This window comes from Amphibalanus amphitrite, unplaced genomic scaffold, assembly GCF_019059575.1.
Source record: "Amphibalanus amphitrite isolate SeventyFive unplaced genomic scaffold, NRLGWU_Aamphi_draft 000135F_arrow, whole genome shotgun sequence".
Classification (NCBI taxonomy): domain Eukaryota; kingdom Metazoa; phylum Arthropoda; class Thecostraca; order Balanomorpha; family Balanidae; genus Amphibalanus; species Amphibalanus amphitrite.
The window spans coordinates 310,728-338,483 of NW_024881630.1; the positions used below are offsets into that span (position 1 = coordinate 310,728).

Here is a 27,756-nt window from a genome sequence, read left to right on the forward strand (position 1 = left end):
AGAATCAGCATTTCAGGCGTCTGTCGGCTCACTCACCCCATGCGCCGCTGTCCGGAGCCGGAGAGTCGCTGCGAGCGGAACAGGCCGCCGCCCTGGGCGCGCTCCGCCTCTTCCGAGGCCGCGCGCACCGGCGGCGTCACCGTGCCGCCGCCCTCCAGCGCGATCGGAATGATGAACTCGCGGCGTGACTTGCGGATCGGCTCGGAGGGTGGCGGCGGAGAGGTGACTCCCGAGGGCGGCGGCGAGGAGACGCCCACCGTCGCCGGCGAGGAGAGCTGGGAGCGGGCGCGCGGCAGCGAGCGCAGCACCGCCTGCCGCATCTCCTCGTCACTGGGCGGCCGCGCCCGCTCCGGCAGCGACTGAGCGGAGGGGGCGTGTCGCACGGGCGCCGGCCGCGGCGCCGGCGACTCGGCGGGCGCGCGGCCCGCCGCCGCCGGTGCCGGCTGCTCGCCGCCGTCCATGCAGATGCGGATGATGTGTTCGCGACTGGCGGCGCGCTGCTGCGGCGGCAGGCTGTGCGCCCGGTCCGGCGCCGCCACGGGGAACGTCACCTCGGTCCGCTGCGTGCTGGACGGGGAGTTGACGGGCGCCTCCAGCTCAGAGCGAACGTCCGACGGTCGCCGGCCGGGCGGGGCGGTGGCCGGGGCGGCGCCCTCGGCCGGCCGTGGCTCCTGGCCCAGCACCACGCGCAGCTCCGACTTCTTTTTGGCCGGTAGCGTGGCGTACTTGGTGCGCTGGTCGGCGTCCGAGCGCCGCCGCGCCGCCACGTCCCGAATGAACCGGTTCTCGGTACCCAGAGAGTCTTTGGTCTCGGCGTGCCGAAAGATCTTGCTGAGTGTGTCCTGCGACTCGCTCTGGCGCGGAGTCAGAGGGGCGGGCCGCGCGGGTCCCGCCGGCGCCGTCTGCGGGCCGGCGGCAGGGGCCGGCTCCGACCCAGCTGGTGCAGCTCCCCGCTCGGGAATAACGAGTCGGGGCTTCTCTGGCTTGGGCTTCGGCGAGGGCTGGGGTTCAGGTGCCTGCTCCGGACTCAACGGACGTTGTTTAGCCGCAGTTTCCTGTCGCGCGTCGGCTGCTGACTGCCTAGACGTTTCAGTGACCTCGGCCTTGGCCGGCTGTTGTTTTCCACTACTAAACTCCGATGTTCTACGTTCGGGTGCCTTTTGCTCTACCGGGGTTTCTTGTGTTGCCGTGCTAAGATGTCTGCTTTCTGGTGAGCTAGTCAGAATCGTATTATTCCTAGCCACGGTCGGCTGGGCCTGTTTAGCAGAAGCCGCTGGTGGTTCAGGTAATCGCTTCTCACTTTCCGACGAAACCCTCGGCCTTTGTGACTGCCCCTGCCTCTGGTCAGCCGCAGAATCGGTCACCTTCTTGGCGATATCTTGTTCGTTCTTCTTGATTTCGTTCTCCTCCTGTGAGATGGCCTCGCCGACCTCTCGGATGGCGGTGACCATCTCGTCGATCTGAGCGGCTACCTGAGCGGTGGCCGTGGAGGCGCTGTGGGGCTCAGGACACGGCTGGGGCGCCGGGCACGCAGTCAGCTCACTGCTGCTCGTACACGGCACTGAGGCTGGACGCTCCTTCTTCTTCTTTTTGACCACCTTCTTCACTGGAGTCGCAGGAGAAGCGGTCTTTGCGTCAGATGCTGACGGCACACTTTCGGCAGGTTTGCCAGGACTCGCAGTCTCTTCATCCGCCTTTTCCTTGTTTTTCACTGGAGACTTCGCCTTTTTCTCCGGAGAGTTATCCTTCTTTTCTAACGATTTATCCTTCGTTTCAGATTCCTTTTCGTTCTCTTGGGACTTTTCACTACTTTCCTTTGACTCAGTTTTCCCAGATGAAACACCATTCTCTTTCGTTTTTGTTTTCTTCGTCTTACCTACAGGCTCTTTCAGCACCGGACCCGAACTTTTCGACGAATACACACGTCCCGTCATATCCTTCAGAGGAATCGGACCACCCGCATCTTGCAATATCACACTTTTCGCCTGTGTACCCTTCTTCCTCAGAGGCACAGGCTTCAGCACTTCCTTTGGCTTCGACTCGAACGCCTTCTTGGCATCCATCACCTTGATGCCGCTGAACAGGCCCAGCACCGGCTTCTTCTTCTCCTCCGGCTTGGGCTCCGGCTTGGGCTTGGGCTCCAGCTTCAGCGAGTCCCTGATGACCTTCTTGGGCCGCTCGAGCGTCTTGGTCGGCTCCGGCGGCGCGATCATACTGTCCCACATGGCGGCTGCCTTGTAGATCTTGGAGTTGCGCCGTCCGACGCCGTCGCCATTCTGAGATGCTTTGCTGCTGCCGCTGTCTCCGGACTCGCGGTGAGCCTCCAGCTCCTCCTGAGGCGCGTCCAGCATCTGGACATCGGTCGAGGACGCGTCATCAGCCGGCGCCGCTGCTGCCTCTTCCTTCTCAGCGACCGCCACTACCGACTCGCCGGATGCTTTTTGTACGAGCACTTCGGGAGGCGGCGACACAGGCGTCGGGGCTGGTTTCGCTCCGGCAGTCGCGGTCGCAGCCGGTGTCGTCGTGGTCGCTGCTGCTGTCGTTGCCGCCGTTGACGTTGTCGTTGCTGGTGCTGGTGTTGTTGACGTTGCCGTTGTTACCGCTGCTGATACTGGCTCCGTTGCCAAGCTCGGAGCTGACTCCTTACTGGTGGTGGCGGGCTTGGCCGTCGCTACAGCTGGCGACGCAGCGACTTGCGGCGCAGGAGCTGGGGATGGAGCTGACGCGGGCGCCGGCGAAGGTGCCGGTACGGTGGCCGGCGGCGGCACCGTTGACCGAGCAGGCGCTGATTTCGGCTCCTCCGGGGGCCGGACAGGCGGCGGAGTGGGCTCCGGTGACCTTGACACCGCTACCGCCGGCCGGTCCGGAGGCCTTGCGAGTTTTGGACTCCGGGGCTGCCGGGGCTCCGGCTCCGGGGACCGAGCAGAGGCCGGACTGAGGGAAGCCGCCGCCGCTGGTACCTTGGGGGCCGCCGCCGCCGTGGGATGAGATGGTGATAGCGATGGTGATGCGGGGTGATGAGGTTCTGAGACAGGAGGTGCGAGCTGAGGTTTGGGTGACGGCTCGGGTGACCGGGCCGCTTTGGGGGTCAGCGCTGGTGACCGGGGTGATACCGGAGTGACTGCTGGTGACCGGGGTGCTGCTGGTGTGACCGCTGGTGACCGGGGCGCCGGGGTGGCCGCTGGTGACCGGGGCGCGGCTGGAGTAACAGCGGGGGACCGTGGCGCTGCCGGGGATGCCGCTGCCGCCGCCGGCTCAGGAGACAGCGCCGGGGACCGACCCTTAGTAGCCGCCTTCCCCGTGGAGGGCGACTTGCGCCTGTCCGCGGCTGGTGACCGACTCCTGGTCGGGGAGGCGCCTGGCGCTGTTGCACCGCCGCGGGCTGACTCCGGGGTCAGGCCTCGCGCCGCTGGCTTGGCCGCCGCCGCTGCTACCGCCGACTCCATCACCCTATCCTCGACCGCCGGCACTCTGCTCTCCCGCTCAGCAGCCGGAGGCGCGGGCGCTGGCTCCTCAGGTGCAGGCGTCTCCCGCGCCGCCGACTCGGCACGCTTCTTCTTCCTCTTGAGCGTCCTCTCGCCGTCCTTCTTCCTCGCCCGCCGCTCCTCGCGGTCGGCGTCCTTCTTCTTGGTGGTCGCCGGCTCCGCGTAACCGTCCTCCTCGATGGCGCGCTTGGCGGCCGGCTCGGCTGGCGGGGGCGGCCGCGGCGGGCTCATGGCCTGTGCGCCGGCCGGTTCCACCTCCATCAGACTGCCCAGGGAGCGAGAACGGGACGCCGCGAACACGTCCGCGTCCGTTCGAGAGCCCTTGGACGGCGTCCGGCTGGGGGTGCGCGTCGGAGGCGGCTCGGCCATCTGGGGGATACAGGCACGCTGTCAGGAAAATCGCATTGACGCGCTGGCTCGGAAGCTTTAAAATCAGAACGAAACAGATAATTTTCGGCGAAAAGTCATTTGAACGTCCGACAAATACAACCGATAGTAAAGATCTGAGTCTGAAAATCGACAATGTTATCTCAAAAACATCAGACTATGGAAACAGGCGACAGACAGCTCAGTTCTGCGCCCGGGATATCATAGGTGGAGAATTGTGACCAGCTGGGGGTGCTCGGGCGCAGCAAATCCGCCGCCGCCCTAACGGTGACCTTGACCCGCGCCGCCCGGCCGCGGCTCCAAAGCCAAGCCGGCGTGGAATTGGGAGAGCTCGAGCACCCCCAGTCCAGCACAATTCTCCACCCGTGCGGGATATCGAAGGCAACCTAAATCTAACATATTTTATTATACCTCCGTCTCGGCTCTTCCCCGACCCACCTCCTCGTCGCCGGGCGTCAGCATGTGCTCCTTGTCGCGGCTCTGCGGCGCCAGCGAGAGCAGCAGGTCGAGCCGCACCGGCGTCCGACTGGCCAGCTCCTCGGCCACGCGCAGACAGCACGACTCACTGCCCTTGTTCACCCACCAGTGGCTGCAGATGTTCTCGATCGTGGTGCGACGCTCGGCGTTTACCGTCAGCAGGCCTCCGATCAGCTCAGAGGCCGCTGTCGGCGGGGAGCGGGGTAGGTCAGGTCAGAGAGTGGGACGGAGCGAGGATGGGGTTTAGGACACAAGGCGCAAGACAAAATAGTGCAGAACAGACAGGCGAAGATAAAATTTATTGTCACAAATGTCATTCGGTTCATCGATTTCGAAAACGTATGCTCATCAATACGACACCAAAAGAGATCCTCACATAGCACCCATTTCTAAATTGCATCCTTCTTTCTCTTCTGCCCAAACACAACCCATGCGTTACACAATAACCACACTCCATCCTACTTACGCGACCGCTTCTTCGGCTCATAGTAGTCCCCAGTGGTGATCTGTTTGACCAGTTTCTTGAAGTTGGACCCGTCAAACGGCATGGCTCCGTAGACGAGTGTGTACAGGAGGACGCCGAGGGACCAGCAGTCCACCTCGGGGCCGACGTAGGGCGTGCCGCGCACGATCTCCGGGGAGGCGTACAGCGGCGAGCCGCAGAAGGTGGCCAGCTGGCGCCGCTCGTCGAACACGTTACTCAGCCCGAAGTCGGCGATCTGCCAGAGATAGGGCGGTGTGCGTGAGCGGGGTGGGAATGGTGTGTTGGAGGAGTAAATCGAGAGGTTGGTTGGTAAGAACAAACTCCGTGCCAGACTGCAACGATTTTAAAACCCTCAACAAAGTATTTCATGGAAATGAGCGAGCGTGACAAATGAGGAACTTCTTTGTCCCTCCCATTATGCTCATAGAGATTACTGATTAGGCAGTCATTTTAAAACAGGCGAGTCTTGCTGGGAAGCTCACCTTGGCGTTGCCGTACTCATCGAGCAGGATGTTCTCCAGCTTCAGGTCCCGGTGACAGATTTTGTGCTGAGGAGGAGCGGGAGCGGTCATTACGCTGTGTCCAAATGGGACGAAGACCACAGATTTATTGTACACAGTCTGGTCAGAAGTTTTAACCAAGGTCAGGACGGCGCCGTACTGGCACTCAGACGCGCTTCAATGACCCGATTAATCAACATGAGAATGAGTAAATTTTCTTTATCACCCATCTATTTTGTCTGAATTGCAGACAAAGTGTAATGTGCAGTGAAACAGCACAATGCCGCCAGGGACGATAAATAATAACGTTGCTCATTCTAAATTCTGGCTCATCAGCTTAGCAACAAAAGGGAATGAAATTATTAGACGCAAGCACGCTGAATGGACAGTCTGCTGAGTTAAATAACAACAAGTATTCGATGGACAACAGCCGGACAACGTTCGAGACAACGTCCCGACTGGACGTACGGTGCCGGTGGCATAATATCTGATATGTACAGATCGGTATCTCAGCTGAGCTCTGCGTTACCTTGTGGCAGTAGAAGCAGGCGGTGGCCACCTGTCTGAACACCCGGCGCGCCTCGTTTTCACTGAGCACCTTGCGCTCGCTGAGGTAGTCGTACAGCTCCCCGCCGGCAGCGTACTCCATCACCAGAACCATCTTCTCGCGGTTCTCAAACACTGGTGGATAGCGGACAATGTGGCGATGCTGGTGATGGGTGGCCATATAAGGCAGCATACAAATACGCATATGCATAACACGACACAGGTACTGTACGACGTTACGCAGAATACGTTCGTCAGTATAATTTTATCACCAAAGCATCTACATTTCCAGACCATCAGACACACTTGACACACGAACATATAATTAATTCGCATGCAAAATATAAGCGTCCTAAAGAAAGTAAACCAGCGCTTCGCCAAATCATTACGCATGGCCTAACATGGCTGTCATGTCGAATACTGACCGCCCCTCAATCAGTTACCGTCTAACTGGCCCAATTCGTGCCGCCCGCCAATCTCTCCTGCCATTCGGGACTCACCCTCGAATATGTGGATGATGTGAGGGTGCGTGACAGAGGACATGATCTGGATCTCTCGACGGATCCGCACCAGGTCCTGTTCGGTCTCGATCTTCGCCTTTTTGATCGTCTTGATGGCCACCTGGCGGTAGAGAGGTCATATGTCACACCGGGTCAGGTAAAAACCTATTGGAGAAGCCGCAATGCTTGGCTTGCACCGATTGAACACATCACAATTACTGGTTGGATTACGTCGCGTCACAGTTGCTAGGATTCTCTTTGTGCGACTATGATCAAGTTTCATTTCTGACATACCACAAGTATGAAGTAATCACTTTACACGCCGGTAGCCCCGCTATTTCTCGGCGCAGGATCACTGATCAGCACCTGGGTGCATGTTGATGACACGCGACCACCCAGCTCTGGCGACCGAACACGGTCGCATGTCGCACAGTGCATCCGTATTCGGTGCATTTATGGACCTGCTGTTCATTGTACGGACCCAGGTCTGGTGCAACAGTCTGGTGCACTATAGTGAAGACGGTTTGACAATTTGAGAATGTGCGGATAGCAGTAGCACGTGATGTTATTAAGGCACCGCGTCATTTTACCATGACAGGTCCTTTTAACAACTTAAGTGGGCAATAACATTTTTGAACGCTCGCCAGTTTAATCTGGCGCAAGCATAATTTAAGCTTCCGGCGTCAGAATGAAAAGTGGCATCGCATTCATTTCGAGAAAATGTGAGTGCTGTTGCATAAGCGAAATTCCTTTCTCGGATGCAAAAGCCAAAATGTTCAGCAGATATCTCAAACAACACAATGACTAAGTAGGTAGCAACAAATGTGTTCAACCATCGATGCCCACAGTCCTGAAATCACTGCGGTTAATAGGACCCGTGTTTGATCAAAGTTCGAACATGACACGACAGTTAACATTAGTCACTCATTAGCTTCATTAGCCGAGGGTGCGTCAGCGGTCGTTCCGACGACCCGCGGGTCATTTCGACTAACTGAACGGACAGCGGTTTCCCCGCAGTCGTCAACTATCGGTACCTAGTGATCACGTCTCCCCAACTACCTCCGGACAAGGTCTTAAGCGCTCTCAGCTGCCACTACCTATTGTCACTACCCGTGTCTCGTCTCCTCAATGACTCCGTGTGACCTGTTCCCACACAGCATGTCATGGCAGTGCCACGGTCCGCGTGCCCTCATGCCGCCCACTATCGGTGCCGGCCGGCGCCCTGCCGGCGACCGCTATCGGTGCGGTCCGGCGGCCGGGCGCCGGGCCAAGGCGCGGCAGGCGTGCACCGGCGCTCGAAATAGCCGGCGGCGAGCTGGGCCGGTCGTCGCCGCCGCCACCAGCCCGCCCACCTGGCCGCCCGCTTCCGGTCCGGCCGAGACGGGGACCTCCAGCGCGGCAGTGACACGGTGGCAGATGAGGGATATGGTCCCGCACTGGTCCGGGCCCCGGGGTCACTGAGACGGGGACCTCCAGCGATTGTTCTGAGATGCTGGGAAGCAGACCTCTAGCGACGGTACGGAGGCAGCTGATGGATATGGTCCATGGTCGGTCCACCGTCCACTGCGGAGAGTCAGATCTCCAGCAATGGTACGATGGTAGCTGGGGAATATGGTCCAGTGTCGGTCCGGCAATTGTAAGATAAGCCCTCCAAGCGCTGATATGGGACGGCTGAGAGGGAGGTCCCCATCGCTAGCCCAGTTCTACTGAGTGGGGCCCTTCAGTGCCGCTCCGGTATCGAAGAGCTAACGTCGGCAGGTGTTGACGCGAAGGGGGCCTGTCCTCACCAGTCCCGTATAACCAAGACACCGTTCCGTCTTTTCCATCCTAAGGATATTCAAATCCTTCTTCTCCACACCTCAATCCGGCCCCTGCTCCGGGCTGGACGGGCAACTTTATCCAATGCGAGAACCTCCCAAAAGAGCACGTCCGTAGCCGGGTGCGGTGAGTGAAAGGGTGCTGGGTGGCCTGTCCACTGGATGGGCCGGGGTGCCCCGGCGACTCACTAAGGATCCCGCCCAGACCAGTGTCTACCCCTAGTTCCTATAATCCTTCCGGCTCTGAAATGGTCTCATTAGACAGAAAGAGCCTAACCCACCAAAACACAAATTGACCAAGAAGGGGCCCTCCGCACTGGTCCGATGTATTTGAGACGGGGACCTCCGCACCGGTCCGGTGTATTTGAGACGGGGACCTCCGCACCGGTCCGTTAGATATAACTGAGGCGGGACCTCCGCACTGGTCCGGTAGTAGGTATACTTGGTGTTCTATATACTCTGCTTGGGACGAGGACTTCCACGCTGCTGGCACGGTGTTTCTGAGTGAGAGGGCTGCCACTGCCCTCCAGCACCGGAGGGTACACCAGAGAGGAGTGACCCCGAACAGTTCCCGAAGCATCACTCTTCAGCCAGGGACAGAATGACAGAAACGATTGGCAGCATAATTGGAATCTCACCAAAGTAAATAGGAATAAATCACGATAAAATCACATTATTTAGAAGCGCGAATAGCAGCGGTTACGAGGAACTGCATGGTGACTGCCAATCTGCCGCAAGAAATTCACTGAGTTTGCCGAACTACTCAGCTGAAACTCATACCACACACAGATCTCAGCTCAAAAATCCTTGCTATGAAAACGGTTATCACTCGAGCATCAAAGGATTAGAGCATCGAAGCTACGTCAGTAGCTCCCGTCAGCCGAACGCCTTCCAAGGGTTTCTATCCAGATAAAAGTAAAAATGGTTACCCGATATGACGCTTAGCTATGCGTTGGCCAACTGGTCAGGAAATACCGCTGATCAAACTGTATAGGTCAGCAACAGAAACCCGACTCGATGGCACAATTCCAGGATTCTATCCAGGACGTAACGGAGTGCGTCAGCACAGGCTTTAGTTACATTAAACGATGGTAATTTTTGATGAGTCTGGCTGAGCGTTTTAGCCGCCTGTCCGCTTACAGCTCAGTCACTCATGCAACAAGAGAACAACCGGACTCGAGCCGTGCAGAACAATCATGCGGATATCCCACTGTGACGGCTCCAATACCTACAACTGGCGTACCAACTGGAGCTTCTGACGGGAAACGGAGCATGGCTGATGACTTGCATTATCCGAGCCAGACACCACGCATCAGTTTCACTCCGTTCTTATAGTGTTCTACCTGTCGACCGGAGGTGTTCAACCTCCTGTGCCACCTGGCTGTCCCCCTTGCTCAAGTGGCAACCCCGTGACCACCTCTCGGCACAGTCCTCAGTTGGCTGACCGGCCGAGCAGCTGGGCTGTGACGCAGGAAGTGCTGGCAGCCCTGGAGAGCCCCTGCGACAGCTGACACCCCCCGCGGCCACAGAGACGCCGGGGCCCGACCCATGTCACGGTCCCAGCCAGGTCCGCCGAGGTCAAACGGCTCAGTCACTGCCCGACTGAAGGTCGTCCAAAGCTGCCAAACCCTGTCTCTGTTCGATGGACTGTGTTTCACACTTATCGTTCTCAGTGTCCTGCCTTTGGACAGTGTTCGGCCGCCCTGACCGCTGTCCCAGCTTTGACCACACTCTGCCCATGGTTCGCTGCGGTGACCGGGCCGGCGGCCGAGGCGAGGCGAATCGATTGGGCAGCCGGCGCGGCGGCCAGGTCAGTCAGCTGATCTCCGGTCAGCTGTCGCGGAGACGAGAGACGGAGCTCCGACGGGCGTGGAGGATACGATAGGCGGGCGGGTCCTTCTCCTCCGCTGGCTGCAGATCAAGCGGAGTGCTCCTGTCCTGTGCGGGAGGAGCTCCAACCTGCTCCCGAGTGACGATAGGCGTTAGAACAGATGCTTGATATCGAATACCGATTGGCTATATGGTTGACTGCTACAGCAAAACTAATGATACCTATAGAAATTCACTTGAATACACGCCAACCGAAACAGCCGTCAATAATGTAAGAAGGTCAGCTCCAACCATAGCCCAGATTGGCACCAGCACAGTCACGGGTCAGGGTGTGATATCGAGACATATAATTTCATTGCACTGTTCACACGCAACGACCATGGTATATGGCAGGGAGTTACTTCAATCACATCCACGCAAATATAACCGATACTCGAGATGTGGCATATCCAATGGAGTTACATCGAACCCATTAACGTCAACTTAGCCAAAGAGTTCATACCCGAAGCCTACCATAACCTATGCCACTGCAATTCTCAATACGTGCTATGCGATGTCCCCGTATTTCGGATCGCGGCGACCTTGGCCACGCGCCCGGATGTGACAGGGTCGACTGCCATGGGGTTTGGCAGGCGGCTCGGTCGGCTCCGCCCAATAGGTGCCGACTGGCGTTATCGGACCCCATCGCCGTGCCGGCCGCGCCCATTATGTGATCCGTCGACAGCCTAACGAGCGCTGCCTTCTCGGCCGTTTGTCATCGGACTGAACTGCAGCTGAAGCCGAGACCGAGAACACACGACCAACGGGCCTGAAACCGGCGCAACAGTTCAAACGGCTCTCAAATTGGCAGGTCACAGGAGGCTGACTGGTAAAGGAGGGCCAGGTTCCTGGCGAGAAAACTGCACGATTGTATGGAGCAAGCTCACATAAAATGTCTATATCGTATACCCGACTAGTTTGTAGCGTAGATGCAGTACGGCAATGCAGTACCCGATGATTTTTTTTTTCGGACAGCGATTCAGCGAGGCAGGTGGGGTCAGTGGGATCGCGACTTAGGAAGGATCAATAAAGCAGGTGAGATCGGAGGAACCGTGGCAGGCGATCGGTGACCATGAAGAGCCACTGCGCACCGCCAGGTGTGCCCGACCGGCGCCACTCGGGCGACACACACTGCCAGACATTCCTCCCGCCGAGACGAGCACTATTTATAGCGCCTCCTCCAACAACAAACGCGCCGCATGCCAAAATAATCGGCTGCGGCCGCGCGCCCGCTCCGCGCCGCCGGCGAACGGCTCTATCCGGTCCGCGGCGATTGTTCCCAGCCGGTCGGCGGCCGGCCGATCGGCCAATTTGGAGACGCCAGATGTGCTCTGCAGTCGGTGACCCCGTGACGGCCGACGAGAAGGGGGAAAGGGGAGGAGATTGGCGGCAGGAGAGGACTGCAAACTGGCGATAGCGAATAGTTTATAGTGCCTGTATTGACAATGAGAAAGGGGGTGTAGGTGGCAGTAAGGGGCTGCATCGACGATGAGAGACGGGCGTATTACTATTGGCAGACCCATGTGGCGCCGCTCAGAGCTACTGCGTCGTGGAGGGTCGTGCAAGCGTCGGAGCTTCACAGCCATGGAAACGCCTCCAGAGTCCGGCGCGGCAGCAGCGACCGACGTGTCTTCCGTTCTGAGACCCGCAGACTGGCCGCGGACGGCTCTGGCTCGAACCGACGGCTCAATCGAGCCGGACACAGAGCCCATTTGGGCCAGTGACGTGGAATCCCCGGAGTCGTTTGTTACGGTCTCGAAGGAAACCAGCTTCGACGTCGGCTTTGAACTCAGGGATCTCATTTACTTCCGCCGGATCTTACGGTCGGAGAAACTCAACACTGAAATCTGAATGGAGATGTCCGTATAACCATAACCATGCCTCTATGTAGTATACCAGCAGAGTCAAGAGTGCAGATAAAACACGTGAATGTCATCCCGCGCCTCACCTCTTGGCCCGTTTCCTTGTTGATAGCCAGTTGAACTTTTCCATAAGTGCCCTGGCCGAGCTTCTTCACTATATCAAACCTGAAAAGAAGACCACGACGTGTTAATGGCATAGTGGTCGATTTGCATGTCTGCAGCATTCACTAGCGCGCACGGCATGGCTGCGATAGAGTGCATATACATCATCATTAGTCAACAGTCACGCATTCGATGAATGGACGCAACGCCTCGACGACATGGTTACGCATTTATCACCACGTCAATGAACCTCTGACGGTGACTGAGTCAAAATTAATATTTGCAGGGAACATGTGTGCTCACATGAAAATAAACGATCGACAGAATTAGAACCGATGGAATAACCATCCACCTTCGACGCGCTGTGAGTCATAGGGCCGGCCGGGAGCGGCGGTTAGGCCACCCGCATAGCAGCGGTGCGCGGCGGCACAGTCTACCTTTCAGGCAAGTGCGAGCCGAGCGCGTGGCGAGCGATACGGCCAAGGCTAATGGCTATATAACCAATACGGCAGACAGCTCACGGCGCGAATCCTCACAAGCTGTGGTCGCTGTGACGTCCAATTTCCCTCACGCCTCTCCTACCGTACGATGACCTTTACTCCCGTTCCCATGTGTCCGTATCACTCTTCCCAGTCGCCGGCTCGGCCCCGACCGACAGACGGTGCGGCGCCACTGCGTATCGATTGCCCCCGCTCGACCCGGCCCCGCCGCGGGGCATCTGACCACCACGGGGGGGGGGGGGGGCGTCCAGACTGACCCGACCCGGAGAGCTGGACGGCGGCCACGGTCACGGCCCCCCAGCGACGGATCAAGTCACAGCCTGAGCCTTCAACCACAAACCGGGCTACAGCCCTCAGATACAGACCGAGTCAGAAGTTACATGAGCAGTCCGGCCGACGACAGCTCTGGACACGCCGACGGCACTACGTGGGCCGTGACCGTGACGAGAATAGACATTGAGTCTGACGGGAGAGCGGCAGCCGTGCCCCGACTCTGACTCACGGCTCGGTGGACCCGGTCCGCTGCTGCCCGCTGACTCAGAGCCCGAAGACCGATGGCCGGTCGGATCCGTCTGAGGATCATCCCGGTGACGCTGACCGTCCTGTCGCCAAGTGGGTCTCGGAGCAGTGGACGTCGGGCGCCGAAACCTCTTCCAAAGTAGCCATACCCATAGAGATCTTATATACATACTTATATACATATACAGATCTTATATATATAAGATCTCTATGGCCATACCAGGCAGCGGTGACATGAGCCGGATGGCTACGAGTTACGACATTACAAGAAAAGATGGACACCGAATAAAATCGTTTCAACGGAACTGAATGTTGCGCTACCAAATGAAACTGTTTCAACGGAACTGGAGGTTGTACTAGCGACATAAACCGGACTGTCATCTTCGAGGGATCTCCGCAACGATATCTAGACTTATTTGAGAAAAGTGAAGACAGGAAAGTCAAAGCCTTAACAGAAGTGCGAACATTGAACGCCTTGCCAGTTTTGGCTGACCATCCGGCTAATATATGATCATGGTGACGTTTTAATTCCCACGATACAAAGCGGCTCTTTTCCAAGGCCAGAAACAACAACAGTTGTTAAGACGGGCCCAGTCCATTTTATCCTATCAACCTAGCTCCTGAGTGAACGGCACGATGGGCCACTTGCTCCGGTAGTTAGCCGTTAAGAGGTTCTCAGGTCCACAACCGTGGCGACACTCGGGCCGTGACGGTCAGAGGACGTCTGTGTGACTGGGCAGTGGTCGGCGGTTGCCGGCACGAAAGGTCAGTAAGTATTTAGAGAATCGGGCATCGGCATCTCTTGCTAATGGAGAACAAACTGCCACCGACGACGGATAAGAAAGTTCGTTTCGGAAATGTCTGCATCAGTTTCAACTCAGTATATGTATGGCCGTTTCCATTTTCACTGAAGGAACATATGCTTGCATCCCTTTTCGAAAATAGAGGATACCACTACCACATAAATAACTCTCGAGCATCAGCAATCAGCCGTCGCCAGTCATCAATAATGGTGTTCGCCCGCTCACTGTTTGCCTGCTCCGAGCCGCCAAAGATGGTGACGACGATAGCATTAGCGACTGTTGTCGACATCCCAGCCGTCCCCACCCATGTCCCGGGGCGGTGGCGACGGCAGGGGCCCCGGCCGGACCGCCTGCACACCTGTCCTCCTGCAGATTGATCAATGGGAGCGCTACTTCCGCGCTGCGGGGCGCGTGCCACGCACACAGAACGGCTGGCCGAGCGCCAGGCCGAACGGCCCCCGTGACCCGCCTCTGGTCGGAGCACACCGGAAACATGGCTCTGACGGAGCTGACACCATACCTCGAATGGGCCATAAACGGAAAGTCTGACGGAACAGCTATTGTCGTGAATACGTTTAAAGGTAGTGTGCCAGCTTTCCTGGACCGTATGGAGTTAATGGCCCAGATAAGGAGAACCGGATTTTTAGAACTTATCCACACCTTCAAAACTCATGGAAACGTCTTAAATTCTTCAAATTTTGAGTACCCCAGTGCGAAATTCGCCCCGACGGGTTGTCGGTCGTACCCCAACCACATTTCACACCACTATGAACAATAAATGCACACACTGAAATCGCTATTACCGATATGCTCATCCAATCAAGTTTCGATAAGCCCGTTCAGCATCATCTCCTGCGGTTTCGAACACGCCTGTTAGGTGGTGCGGTAGACCGCGCCCAAAGCCAGGGCCCCGGTAACGTGAGGTAGCCGAGTCGGGGCAGCGTGCGCTGACCCAAGCCGGGGCCGCGCGTCCTCCCGGTGTCATGTGATAGCCCGGGGCTGCCCGCGGGGATGCGGTAGACCGCGCCCAAAGCTGCGGCCCCGGCTTGGGTCAGCGCACGCTGCCCCGACTCGGCTACCTCACGTTACCGGGGCCCTGGCTTTGGGCGCGGCTTCTGCTCATACTTTGTGGTGCGGTGGTGGTGCGTCGGGCCGCGCGCTCTGACTTCGGCCAAGAAAAATGCGTCAGGATCATTGTCATTTCGGCCACTTGCGTGTGGTGAAATGGGGTCATAACTTAAGAGACAGCTTTTTCATATCAATTATTTTACGTAAAATATTATTAATGAAATGTTTTACGTAATAAATTAGATGATTAGGTGATTAGGTATATGTACCGGCTATATTGCACCGTCATCAGAATAAGAATAGAAATTAAGCAGCGAAACAAAGCTGACTCAAACGGAATACAAAACGTGCAGGATTTTAGCGCAAACGGAAACGGACAACAGTAGCGGTATTTTTAAACATCGCAGCAACTATAAAAAATAGGCATGTCTCGGAGCGTTCAAGCCCTGGACCCACTTGTGAAAGTGGGACATGCGCATGCTCCGGGGCAGCACAGAGAGGAGGACCGAGAGCGTGTCACGCGTCGCTCCTCACGAAAGCCGTCCGCAGGGGTCGGTGGTGGTGGGTGTGTCGGCGGATCAGCCTCTGAATCGAGTGGCGGCCCCGCAACTGGCTCTTCTTCCGGTGCCTGGAGTGACTGAGGGATCCTGGTCGGGGTCAGTCCGGACGATGGCGGCGGCGACGGTCCCGGTCTGGTGCCCACTGCTGGCCTGGCTGTGGCCAGCACAGAGGCAGCGTTACCTCTGGCCACGGCGATGGAGACTCTTTGTGAGAGCCAGACTGTTTCGCGCTTGTCGCCGGTGCGGGCTGTCAGTCGACGGCCAAGCTCCTTCAGGAGACCGGCTGCAGCCGGACCCAGCACACCAGACGTTTCGACCGCAAAAGGGACGAAGACGTATCGCTCACAGAGAGCTGCATATCGGGTGCGCTTGCGCTCTTCCGCACAGCGGGCGGCGCTCCCAGGATTCAAGGCGGAGCTGATGATGGCCGTTGATGAGTAAGTGTCGCAGCAGGTAGCGTCCCATACGAGGCTCATTCCCCGGCTGAAAGGGAAGAGTGTAATCCCATCGGGACGTCGGCCATCTCCTCTGTCAAGGCCGGTGGGCTCCAGCACACTCTCAAGTCCTGCGCTGCTGAGTGCTCGCCGCAGCACGTCATTAAGGTTAGCGTGACGTGCGTGGCGGCCAGCACTCTTGGCACAGGAGAGACCGTGGTGTCCCAGTTGGTCAACAGGGCGATGGCAGAGCTGACAGTTATGTGGCTCACATACTGATCCCCCAAGACGCAGCGCCACCGCTACCCGGACAGTTTCGTTATCCAGGTGGAGCCCTAGACTGGTGACGGGGAGGGCCTGCGCCCAGGCAGCGGTGTGGGGCTCTGCGGCGGCAAGGAGACGTGCCCGGACCACCTGGTTTGCCCCGTCCAGCAGACGCTTCTGTGCCATCTTGGAGAAGGCATCATCCCAAGCGCGCTGTTTTTTCTCTTCTGATATGGGCACAAGGTGAGCGGCCTCGCCGAGCTTCGCGACGGCATCGGCCTTGACTCGCTGGAGTGCTCGAGTAGGCTGGCGAGGCTCGGTGGCGTGGAGGATCTCCTGCGCCAGTGGCAAGCAAGCATGGAGTGATGCCACGTGACACGGCAGGGCTAATGCCGTGACTGACCGGACTCCAAGTCCTCCGAAACGCAGTGGCAGGGTCGCCTGTTCCCACGCTCCGTCATCGATGGTGACGTTGGTGACGGTGGCGAGCGTGACCCGTACCGTCTCGTCTACAGCCAGCAGTGGTCCCGGCTCGCGGTACAGCGGCGCCGACCGCAGAAGGTAGGTTAGCCGGGGGGCTGCCGTGTAGTGTGTCAAAAGGAAAAGACCGGTGTGAGCGTCGAGATGGCTGATGCGGGCGCACATCCGGTCTATGACAGCTGCAGTCTTGGTGGTAGCGGTGGGCAGCGCAGCATCGGTCAATGGAGATCCCAGGAGAGAGAGATCCCTAGCTGGAGTCTCCTTCAGCCCTGGGAGTGTGGCACGTAGTGATTCCGAGAGTGATGATGGCGGCGCTGGACCGGCAAATGTGACCTCACACTTGCTGGCGTTCAGCTGCAGGCCAATGGTTGGCAGAGCTGTCGCCAGGACTGCTAGGTCAGCGGTGACGAGGTCGGCCGGACCTCCGATGGTTCCGTCATCGAGGTACCACACGTTTAGTGGTGACCTCATTCTTCTGATGATGGGGTCTAGTGCCAGCGCGAAAGCCGCCGGGCCGAGTGGATCGCCCTGTTGCACGCCACTGCACGAGGAAATGGTTTGGTCACCGATGCAGAGGGGAGTGGGCTCACTGTATGCGCACCACAGGAGAGGATATGCCATGGGCACACGCGTCTTCACTTGCTCCAAAAAGGTGTCGCGTCTCACGGTGTTGAAGGCGTTTCGGACGTCCACCTTCACCAGCACGTAGGGAGCGTGGGCTTCTGCGGCTGCCGTCAGAAATTCTCGCGTGGCGTGCACGGCAGCCTCACAACCCTGAGGTGTGCCGACTCCGAGCTGCACGGGACGTAGCTCCTCTCCCACTGCAGCAGCGACTTGACGTGCGGCGATGCGGCCGGCAAGGCGGCGGTAAATGCTCCCCACTGCGATCGGCCGCAGTCCGCCGTCACTCTTCCGAATCGCGCATAGAGACGCGCCGAACAGCGCTTGCCGTGCACAATCCGGTACTGCCCCTTGTAGGAATAGGTTGGTGAGACGGACAAGACAGCGAATGAGACGGCGTCCGCTCTCGGCGGCCTCCTTCGAGATCAACTGCTGCAAATGTAGGGCACGAATGCCGTCTAGACCGGCTGTTGATCCTGGCCGCATGCTGGTGATGGCCGCCTCAACGTCGGCTTCATATTGCAAACCATAAATAATGTTCGACAGCCAAATAAAAGAAACAATACCAATACAGGCTTACAGTTTAAGGCTCGACATTGTGTTGTCTACGATTAGACAGCTGATAACTCATTCCCGTACGTCGTAACTCTATAATGACCCTCGCTTATTGTCACATGTGCGCCGCATTCGCGATTGTTGCCGACGTCTGTTTGCAGGTCAGTCCACTACAGTTGTTATACATATCGAAAAACCGATAAACTTTTAGGCGAAAAAGGCACTATTCCAGGCCCATTTTTGATTTTTTTTTGCGATATTATGTAAAAACAGAAGCTTCTTATCCTAGGAAAAATAAAATGGGAAATCTTTCAAAGGTGGCACACTACCTTTAACGCGTACTGACAGAACAGAGAGGAGCTAGTAGGGTCGGAGTAGACGAGAAACAACGACTAGGAGGATCTGCCGGTGCTTTGATTCCCGAATGCCGAACAGGTCTGAGGCGATGCCCAGACGGCGACTCTCCGCACCGAACACGGACACCGGGCGCCGGAATTATGCAGAATGGACACATGGACGCTGTCTTTTGCCGATGTGGCAGCTGTGGTAGATAAGCGATACGCCCTGCTGTTCGTCAATTTTTCCGTGCCGTTGAAGGCTCGATTTCACGTGAGGCTGTATGATCTGAGCAGCACACCCGGTCTTTGAGCCAAATGACGGCGAAAGGAGGCGACCCGGCCGGCCGGCCGACCACGTGCGCCGATGTAGATCTGGTGCACGAGTTGTGGCGGTCTGACCGTCAGCAGCAGGGGTAACGGGTGGGCCCGCAGCGAAGGCCGCCGTGCTGATGGAGGGGTGATAACCTACCGTTACGGACTACAGGCCGGAGACGGAGGGGGAGTAGCGAGCGTCGTGACATGCTGTGTGTGTCGTTGAGCGTCGTGACATGCTCATTTGTGCCGTGCACAACTGAGAAGTCGCACTTCACCGCCCGTTCTCATAACAGCAGGACAGTGGAACAATGAGCAGTTTTTCCTACTACACAGGACACCCGACAGCCCGGTCCCGCACCAACACCTCTGCCCGCCCGTCCGACCGGAGCGCACGACCGCCGATCAAATATTTATCAACAGCGAACGGTCCGTGTAGGTCGGCGGCGTGACGTCACCCCCAGCGCGGTCCGTCTGTCCGTCCGACCGGGGCCCGATCTGTGGCTGACAAACGCAGAGCGGCGACAGCGGCAGCGGCGGAGCGACACCGCTGTCAAACATACGGTATTTTCGTACTGTGGATCATGGAAGACGGGATGTTTATGTCAGAAAAGAGGGAAATAAAGGAACCAAGTTAAAATTAGAGATCACGTCAATATGAAGCCAATTTCGTTTTCATCACTTCAACACCTGACGTCCAAGCTCCCGACATCCCCTAGCCATGTCACCAACCCGTACCAACGCCAGGCGAACGGACGCCTGCAGTGCAGTGGTCCCAAATTCCGTCGCCCGTCGGCGTCGGGCACATGTCACCGTCCGCCGGGCCGGGCCGTCAGCCAGCCGCCGCGCCGGGCCAGACTCGGGACGAGTGCGCAGGCAGTGGCAGACTGCCCAGAGTGACGTCAACATTGCGAGCATGGACCGGATTTTCGGCTGCCTTCAGAGAGAAATAGCATGCAGACGAAAATACTGCCAAATGTGACGGCTGACACCGAAATGGCATGCGTGTCTTCTCGCGTCACTGAGACTGGCGTAAATCCGACATTCATGTGGAGTGCCACAGTTAAATTATTAAATATGTGTCTTATCCTGCGAAGTAACTGGCGAGGTAGGCTATTTGTCGGCGACCAACCGACCCCCATTGGAATATGTTACGGATGTCACGACTCACTTCTGTTTGAGTTTGTGCCGGTGGTTGAATGACCGCTGATCTGTCACCGACTCACCTCTGTTTGAGCTTGTGCCGGTGGTTGTGCAGCCGCACCCCAGCGGTCGTCTCCATCCCACCCATGATGTTGTTGATCTGGCCCTCGGAGACACCCATGGCGACCGCCGTCTGACCCTCCTGGGCCCCGCTCCCGTTTCACTTTTCTCACTGCGCTCCCACTGTGACCTGAAACACGACACAAGCACACTGTCACAGCGCGCGTGTAACCTGCACACAATGCATCGTCGGCGTTAGACAGGTACACATGCTCGGCTCATTACACGTCAGTTCATCGCGATTCGATGGGTGCTCAAGTATTTGGCTCGATTGGCGCTCGGACATTTGGCTCGATTGGTGGGCAGTGACATTCAGGCTCGATCGGCCGGGGAATACCACTGACTGTCTAGTGTCTTAGCAAGTAGAGCCTGAATCGCTCCGCGAGGGCGTATAACGCATCTCCCACACGATCAAACAATAAAACGTTCAAGTTTTCCAGCACAGGAGAGCTGATAAACATGAGGGATAATACGGGATAAGGAATGACGTCCGTTGTCACGTAAGAGGGCATCCTGGCCCAGCGCGTCGTCAGTAACTACGACCGACCAGACTGGAGAAGCGGTCATCACACCACCGCCGTCGCCATCTCCGTGTCCCACCCAGCCGCCGCCGCCAGCCGACCGCGCCACCGGACGCTTATTTTGGACCCGCCGGCGCCGGCCCGGTCGTCAAGACAGCCATGCATGACGTCACTGGAGCAGAACAGAGGCTGACGGTCCGGCGCCGCCACCCGCGCCCCGCCCGCTGCCCGGTCAGCGGGGTCGCAGAGCTGGCAGCGGTAGGTAGTCAGCCCGACTCCGCCCGGGTCAGAGTCACGGCCGGCTGCTGTGTAGAGGAGTCGTTATATTAACGGCCGTGGCTCCTTCCCCGGTTAGAGGGTCTGTCGCCTCAGACAGGGGTTAGGAGAGGTGGCGCGTGGGCGGCAGTGGTAGCTGGGGAGATAGTGCCAGGAAGGAGACGGGCAGGAGGGCACACATATTGACATACAGAGACAGACAAACAGACGGACAGAGTACGGACAATGTGAGCAGTGATCGAGCACACCCAGTTATGCGTAGATCGAGCGAGTCGCGCAGCTGTGTCTCGTTCGTCGCCAGCTGGCCCGGGCCAGTCCTGAAAGGTGTGGCGGGAGACGTGCTTTCATATGGGGGTGCGGCGGGGGAAGGAAGGGTCCACGACAGTCGACAAGACGACCCAGACACTTTATTCTCGTATCCCTCTGGCGAGTTTATCTCTGGACGGTGAATTATGAGTCGGCAAAGCCAGCGTCGGTGATGTGGTGTCTGGAACTGAAAATGTTTGAGACGAGCAATCGAGCATCAACTCAGAATTTCTAGCCGGGGTCCCCTGCATCGCGGCTGAGTCGCCAGCCTGCCAGGAAAGTGCTCCGGCGGACGGTGGCGGTCGCGCCAGGGCTCTGGGAACCCTTGGAACCCTGCCTGAGTCGGCGGTATGAGGTTCTAATGAACTGCAGCAGTATGACCGGTGTAGGTGCACGGGTTAAACGGGCTTGTCCAACGTCCATGACCGACCACTGGACGGCATCATGGACCACGGTACGTGGAAAATGAGATGCATCACTACTAAGAAACTGGGCTAGAGCAGCGCGAAATCGATTGGCTGCCCGCTTGGCACTGAAGTGGGCAGGATTCGGCGTGATTCACCGTGTGATGCAGTCAGGACTCGAACGAAATTAGCCGCGTCCACGTTTTCGACAGCGAATGATAACAAGCAATCGACGGCGGGATATATTTGACGCTGAAGTTGTTTCAACATGAGTCGTTCACCGAAAAAGACAGGCCAGTCAGACTAGGAAAGCATGCCTTGATTATGCACACGGTACTGTCAACCACCCATGGCAACAGCCAACAACTCATTGAGGTGGCCTACATTAGACCATCATTACCGTGCATCATTTGGGGTTGCGAGTTGGGACACTAATGACAATGTCTTTTTCAGCAATATGTCTGCCGCATGAGGTCTTCGTAGATAATCTGTTTATATGTCAGAGCAGGACAGGGGGCTGCCGCGAGCGATGGGCGCTGATGAGTGGAAAACGCTGATTCCTGAAGCGGCAAACAGTACCAGCTCATCGGTTCCTGTGGAGCAGCAACTGTGCGATTCAGTGGACACACTGGACAGCAACTGGCCGTCCAGGTAGACAACGGCTCATGCCTCACCTCACGGTGGCTTTCCGTCCCAACAGATAGCGACTGCATACTGTGTAGCCCCAACCATCGGCTATCCGCCAGATGGATTCATCCCACTGCACCCAAAAACGGCTCACCAGCTCCTGGACGGCGGTTCCTAGTTATTCGCATAGCATTCCCTCCCCGTCCCAACAAGGCAAGGGGGTCGCCACAGGCCGTCGAGTGAAGGGTGCAGGTGCCTCCTCGGCCGCCGCTGGCTGTCGGCCACCAGCGTCGTGCTGACGTCACGCGTGCCGGCTATTTGTTACAGGCGCCGACCGACCCGACACGGTCCGGGGCAGCCCCCTGTACCGACCGGTGGCCCGGCCGACCGTCCTCACACAGCCTGGGGGCTGCTCCACCACCCCAGCAGCCAGTATAGACCGACCCGACACGACCCGGGGGCTGCTCCACCGCCCCAGGCGCCAACCGAGCCGTCACGGCCCGAGGGCTCCAAGCAGTCAGTATAGACCTGTGGTCGCGTCGACCGACCCGACACGGCCAGGGGCTGTTCTACTGACCTCAGTTGTCAGTACAGATAGACCAGCGGCACTGACCGAACGACATGAGACGGCGCACGGAGTCCTCCGACACACGGCCCTAGGGCTGCTCCACCGACCCCAGCAGTCCCAGTAGGCAGTGTAGATCGCCAGCCTGGCCGACTGATTCCATGGCTGCTCCACCGAACTCAGTATAGGTACACATTGGAGTATCAGGAGTGCCTGGCTAGTATGGTAGAAGGGCTGCGTGGGGCAGGGATAAGACAGGGACGCGCTCCGACCCGGGCCCCGGGGACTCTAGCCCTGTGGAACCAACAGCGGCTATGTCGCCACTCGTCTGATTAGGAGATGCGGGTCGAAATGATAGACCTATTTCAGTCCTGGCATGCGATTTATCATTGGAAACACCACGGCTATTCGAAAGTGCACCCTGAATTTGAGAGGAAGCACGATACCTGAAGCACGATGAAAGCACGATATAAACACTACAATTAGTTTAGTTTTTAGTACAAACGAAAATACTCAGCTTTGCAAGCTAAATTGGTTTGTAACTTCATTAGTCTTGTTGAGGCTCATGTAAAGGCACCAAATTATATACACTCGAGTGCAGCATCCTGCAAATTGCAATATCGTAAAAAAATAAACGTCACCCATACGGCACCGCCGGGAGAGAGAAGTGGAGATGACAGACAGCTCTGTCAGCAACGCTTCCCTCTAGGGAAGCGTTGCTGTGAAGTCAGTAAGTCCCGAGGAAGGCCACGACAAGCCCTGCGCGTCATTTGCTGCCTGGTCGCGTTCGGATGGCATCAGTCACACGACAACCAATATCACACAGCCGGCAATACAGCGACGAGTGGCGACAGAGGCGATCATGGCCCTGAGATGTGTCGGCAGTCGGCGGACACGCGTTGCATCAGCCGAACAGGCGCGCCGAGCCGCTGGGACTGGGAACGACGAGCACAGTGGGGCGGTTAGAGCTGGACAGGCGGAGCAGGACAGACTAGGGCTAGGTGGATTCAAGCGGCTGCCCGGATCGTAGCTGGATCTGGATGGATCGCAGCTGAAAGTAGTTGGACGATATAGCGAACATGCTGGACTAAAGGGAGCTGAACAGACGAAGCTGGACAGAATTAGGCTGAAAGGCTGTTCTGAAAGAGCCGGGACAAGGTGGAGTGACAATGAGACGCCACCGCATGACGACAACCACCCACGGCGTTCCCCGTTCGCCGTCCGTGGTCTCGGCGTATCCCTCCGCCAGTGGCGCGCACACACCTTCCGCAGAGCTCAAACAGGCTACTTATAGACGCACCGCTCCGGGGCCTCCGGGGCGGGGGTGCCAGGCGAGTGGAGAGCGGCGGCAGGCGGCGGACCGTGGCGGCGGGGCGACCTGAAGGGACCACACAGGGCGGACCGAATAGATAGGCAACTCCACTGCGCGGACCGAATAGATATGCAACTCGAACGCTCGACATGCGATCCGTTACAACCAGCCGGCATTGCAGCAATTCTACATGCCACGGATAAACTGATAGGTGAAGATCAAAGGAATTCAGCACTTATCGCTTTTGATGCGCATCAAGATCATTTGAAAACCGTAGTCCCAGCGGAGAGCCGCAGTTCCTGTATGGGACCAAAGCTCATCAGAGTAGCGGCCCAAGAAGCGAGCAAGTGCTGGTGTCATCGTTAGGAGCTGGTGGATAAAGACTCTGACCTTTGACAACAGAGACGAGACCAGCGCTGACAGATGCCTTCTCCAGAGAAACGTGGCTCGAAAGTTTTAGCTTCAGCAAGAGTTTGCGAGTTTGAGAGTTCGAGTTGTGTTGACCTACCAGCTGCCAGCTGCCTACCAGCTGCCGGGCCGGACCCAGCCTCGATGTGGGGTAGGCCGGTAGACGGGACGGTGGGCGGGGACGGGGCGGAGGCAGAGCGCCGTGGAGGCGACGGGCGGCCGCAGCTGCAACTCTTCCAGACGCCTGCTGATTAGCGCAATTGGCCGCTCGACATGCACCACCGAGCGGGCGAATCGGCCCACCGCCCCCGCTAGGCAGTCACCCGAACTGGATGGCCAGTGGCCACCCGCCCACTCCTGACCCAACTTCTCAGAGCAGCTGGTCCATGCCGAAATTCAACGGCCCGAGACAGCCAGCTGGAATGGCCCCACCCAATTGGCATGGGTCGGTCGGCTGTCAGTGACATTTGCCGACGCCACTGACCGCATCAGGCGATGTCTCTCATAGCCAGTCGATCTGTGGCCGACGGACTCGAGTCAGGACGCTGGGTACGGGCCGCTCCTTGGTCCAATCTGCAGGCCCAGCTCTGCTCATCAATATCCGATGAGGCAGTAACCGCCTGTTGTCGGTCGGCGATGTTACAGGAATATCGCCGCGCATACAAGCAGTATCTTCCCTCGGATAGAAGTCAGCGCCGCGCCTTGCACCTCTCCCTCCTCCAGCTGACCTCAGTCTGATCAGTGATCACTCCTGAGAGAGCTGAGGCGGCTTCGGCGGGGGTCGGGCCGGCGGCACGGTCACAAACAGATTATACGGCCTCGGTCACAGATCACCGACCCGTTATTCGTCGCAGTGAACATGGCCTTATCACTGGGCGGCGCTGACAGGGCAGTCGAGCCGGTCGGACGCGGCCGGAGCCGTGTCAACATAAGTAGATGTACCGCACTGGTCTCTGAGGGCTGCCCGACAGCGGTAGGTAACGAAAGACGGAGTGAAGAAGATTCAAACTGATCGGCAGCGCTGGATAGACGGCGGTAAGCTACAAAGCGCATCATGACTGAAAACTAGGAACTTTTCATCCACTGTAAGCACTGAACGGTGAACTCAGCTACATACATAAAATGTAATAGTTATGATGAATCTATTGGCGTGGTTTATTATCATTCGCAATTGTTTATAGTTCTAATGAAATTCAAAAGATAACATTTTTGCCACACCCAGACACCAGCAAATGCGTATTCCGGTCGGTTTTGCTCTCTGTCAATAAACCAACATGTTCCAATATGTCACGATTTACATGTCATGTATCAATATGGTAATAATGAAACTACCCGCAGTTCACATTTTCTGTAAAATTATGTGCATCCAATTATAATGTGAATTCAACAAGATGCCAAGTTTCTTAGGAGGGAAGTGTCTTGTGGCTGAAGCCTGTCCAGTGTGCATGTTAGCAGCATGTTGCTCATTTGGCGGCTGTTCCCATCAGTATTTCCCCTCAGTTTCCCCAGCTGTTCTCGCTGTTGGCTGACCCCGCCCAGCCTGGAACGATGACGTATTATTGGAGAGCCTCGGATGATGCCGCTGGCAACGGCGCTGGAAGTTTGCCCAGACCGAGAAATTCGCCACCGGGGCCGCGGTGGTATAAGGCAAAAACCTGGCAAATGAGGGGAAAGAACAACAGCTACTTGGCAAAAAAAGAGGTCAAGAGATATTGATTAGTCCAAAAACGCAGACTTCCCGTCTTAAATCGAAAATGATGGCAATTTCTGGTGCTTATGATACCACACAGAGAAAGACAATTATGGCATCTCAGCAACTACGTGAGATGCGAAGCCAGTACAAAGACATGCGAGATGCCCACAGATGCTGGGTGGTGCCAACAAACGCAGGGGTGGCAGCCCACTGTCATACAGACCCACATTAACCCCCCCCCCCCTCCTCCTCACCGGCGCCCCTCTCAGCGGGAGTTCGTTCGCCGCACGCCGTTCCCGGTCTGTCGGAGTCACCCGTGCACGCGGAACGGTCCACTGCCGACAGTGTCCCACTGCAGAGCTCCCCAACGTCCCAACAGTCCGATGGCGCCACGACAATGCCGGGTCCCCAATCTGAACAGAAAGTCCATAATCGCACGAGCCGTATCACCGACCAAGGCTGGAGAAACGTTGAAACCGAACAGGCAAGGGCTAACTGCAAGCGTAATCGCGGAAGTGAACGATTTGACCGGAACTCGGAAGGGTAGCCACCAGACACCAACCCATGCCAGAGATGGGTTATAGACTTACTTCGGATGCCACAGGACAATTCAGAGGCGGGGATGCCGGTGCTAATGGCCACCGGCGCGGCCGATGTCTATTATTGGGGATACAGGTGCGGTTTTTACCGACGTGCCTGGGCTGCCCGCCGCGTACCGGCGGGTGTCAGCCACCGCACCGGCGCCGCCTGCGAGTGTGGTTAGCGGAGTCGGTGTCACATGTCTGCGAGAGTATCAGATGTCAGGGAAAACAGAACACATGAAGGTTGATACTGAGCCTGTGAAATCACCGCAGTGAGGGATCCCCTATACGTCCCCCGACCTGGCAGGTCATCTAAGGGTCATCCCGGGAAACCTCAGCCCCAGGGCTACTCACTAGTTCCTGTAGACGTCGGTCTGCCGGCGCGGCCGGCGCCGGCGGTCTGTTCACTCTCTCTCCTCTCGCCACCCGAGCTCAGGTCAGGTCAGGTCAGGTCACGCGGTGCCGCGCCGGCCAGCGGTCACCGGGCGCTCGCCATGGCGGCCTCTAGGCGCCGGCGGAGCGCACCGCGCGCCGCTGCCGCCGCGCCGCCGCTCGGCTCACTGAAATGTAAGACGGTGCGCCGGCCGGCTGGCACCGCGCGCAGCCACCAGTCGCGCCGGTACTAAGTGTCGGCGGTACTAAATGTCGGCGGCGACTGCCAGGGCGGCACGGCCGGGCGCATATCAGCTGGCCGCCGGCCGGTCGGTGAGCCCGGCCGGCCGATCGGCGCGGGAGAGGGGTCACTGCACAGCAGACGGCCGGCGCCCGGTGCTGGCAGCACAGAAAGGTCACAACACCACGGGGGCGCGGACCGGGAGGGTTCGCTCATTAACGAGTTCGATTGCATAAAAAGTACCATGAGCAACAAAGATAAGAGAAAAACATAATAGGAGCACAGCCGTGAGCATTTTGAGGATCGAGAAAAAAGGATGAAACTTCTTATAACAATGAAGTTAAAATAAAGTTAGGAGGTTATTAGCATCGGTTTTCAAAGCGCTGAACTTGTTAGGCGGGGCAAGACAAATAGCTTGACCCCATCGATCGGAAAGAAATAAGAGAAGATAGACAAGTCCGTGTGCCAAATGGCCATTTCCGACGTGAGGCCCGATTCATTTTCAGTAACAGTCGAACGTGAGATTGCTTACCACTTCTGGTGGTGAAGACGTCACTGTTACGACTGACCTCTGGTCATCACGCACGGGGAGACATTCGATGTCCACTTGAGACAGCTTTACGGCGTTGGCTAGGCTCGAAATCAATTCAATATTTGAATCTGATTCTCAGAAGACGCGATGAGCAGGTGCAGCTCCGGGCATA

At 57.6% G+C, this 27,756-nt stretch overlaps 1 protein-coding gene across 2 annotated transcripts in view; it reads right to left on the reverse strand.

Moving 5' to 3' along the window:
* LOC122382221 (serine/arginine repetitive matrix protein 2-like) overlaps nucleotides 1-27,001 on the reverse strand; it is a 35,259-nt gene extending 8,258 nt beyond the window's left edge. The window contains exons 1-9 of one of the 2 annotated variants that reach the window (XM_043367276.1): nucleotides 26,794-27,001; nucleotides 19,710-19,876; nucleotides 12,014-12,092; nucleotides 6,380-6,500; nucleotides 5,863-6,014; nucleotides 5,316-5,381; nucleotides 4,816-5,068; nucleotides 4,311-4,534; nucleotides 37-3,854 (exon numbers count right to left, since the gene is read on the reverse strand). In XM_043367276.1, the coding sequence (XP_043223211.1) occupies nucleotides 37-3,854; nucleotides 4,311-4,534; nucleotides 4,816-5,068; nucleotides 5,316-5,381; nucleotides 5,863-6,014; nucleotides 6,380-6,500; nucleotides 12,014-12,092; nucleotides 19,710-19,807 (4,811 nt within the window). In that variant the 5' untranslated portion in view covers nucleotides 19,808-19,876; nucleotides 26,794-27,001. The remainder of the gene's footprint in view (nucleotides 1-36; nucleotides 3,855-4,310; nucleotides 4,535-4,815; nucleotides 5,069-5,315; nucleotides 5,382-5,862; nucleotides 6,015-6,379; nucleotides 6,501-12,013; nucleotides 12,093-19,709; nucleotides 19,877-26,793) is intronic. The other variant, XM_043367277.1, reaches the window with a different exon arrangement.
* Nucleotides 27,002-27,756: the final 755 nt, after the last annotated feature.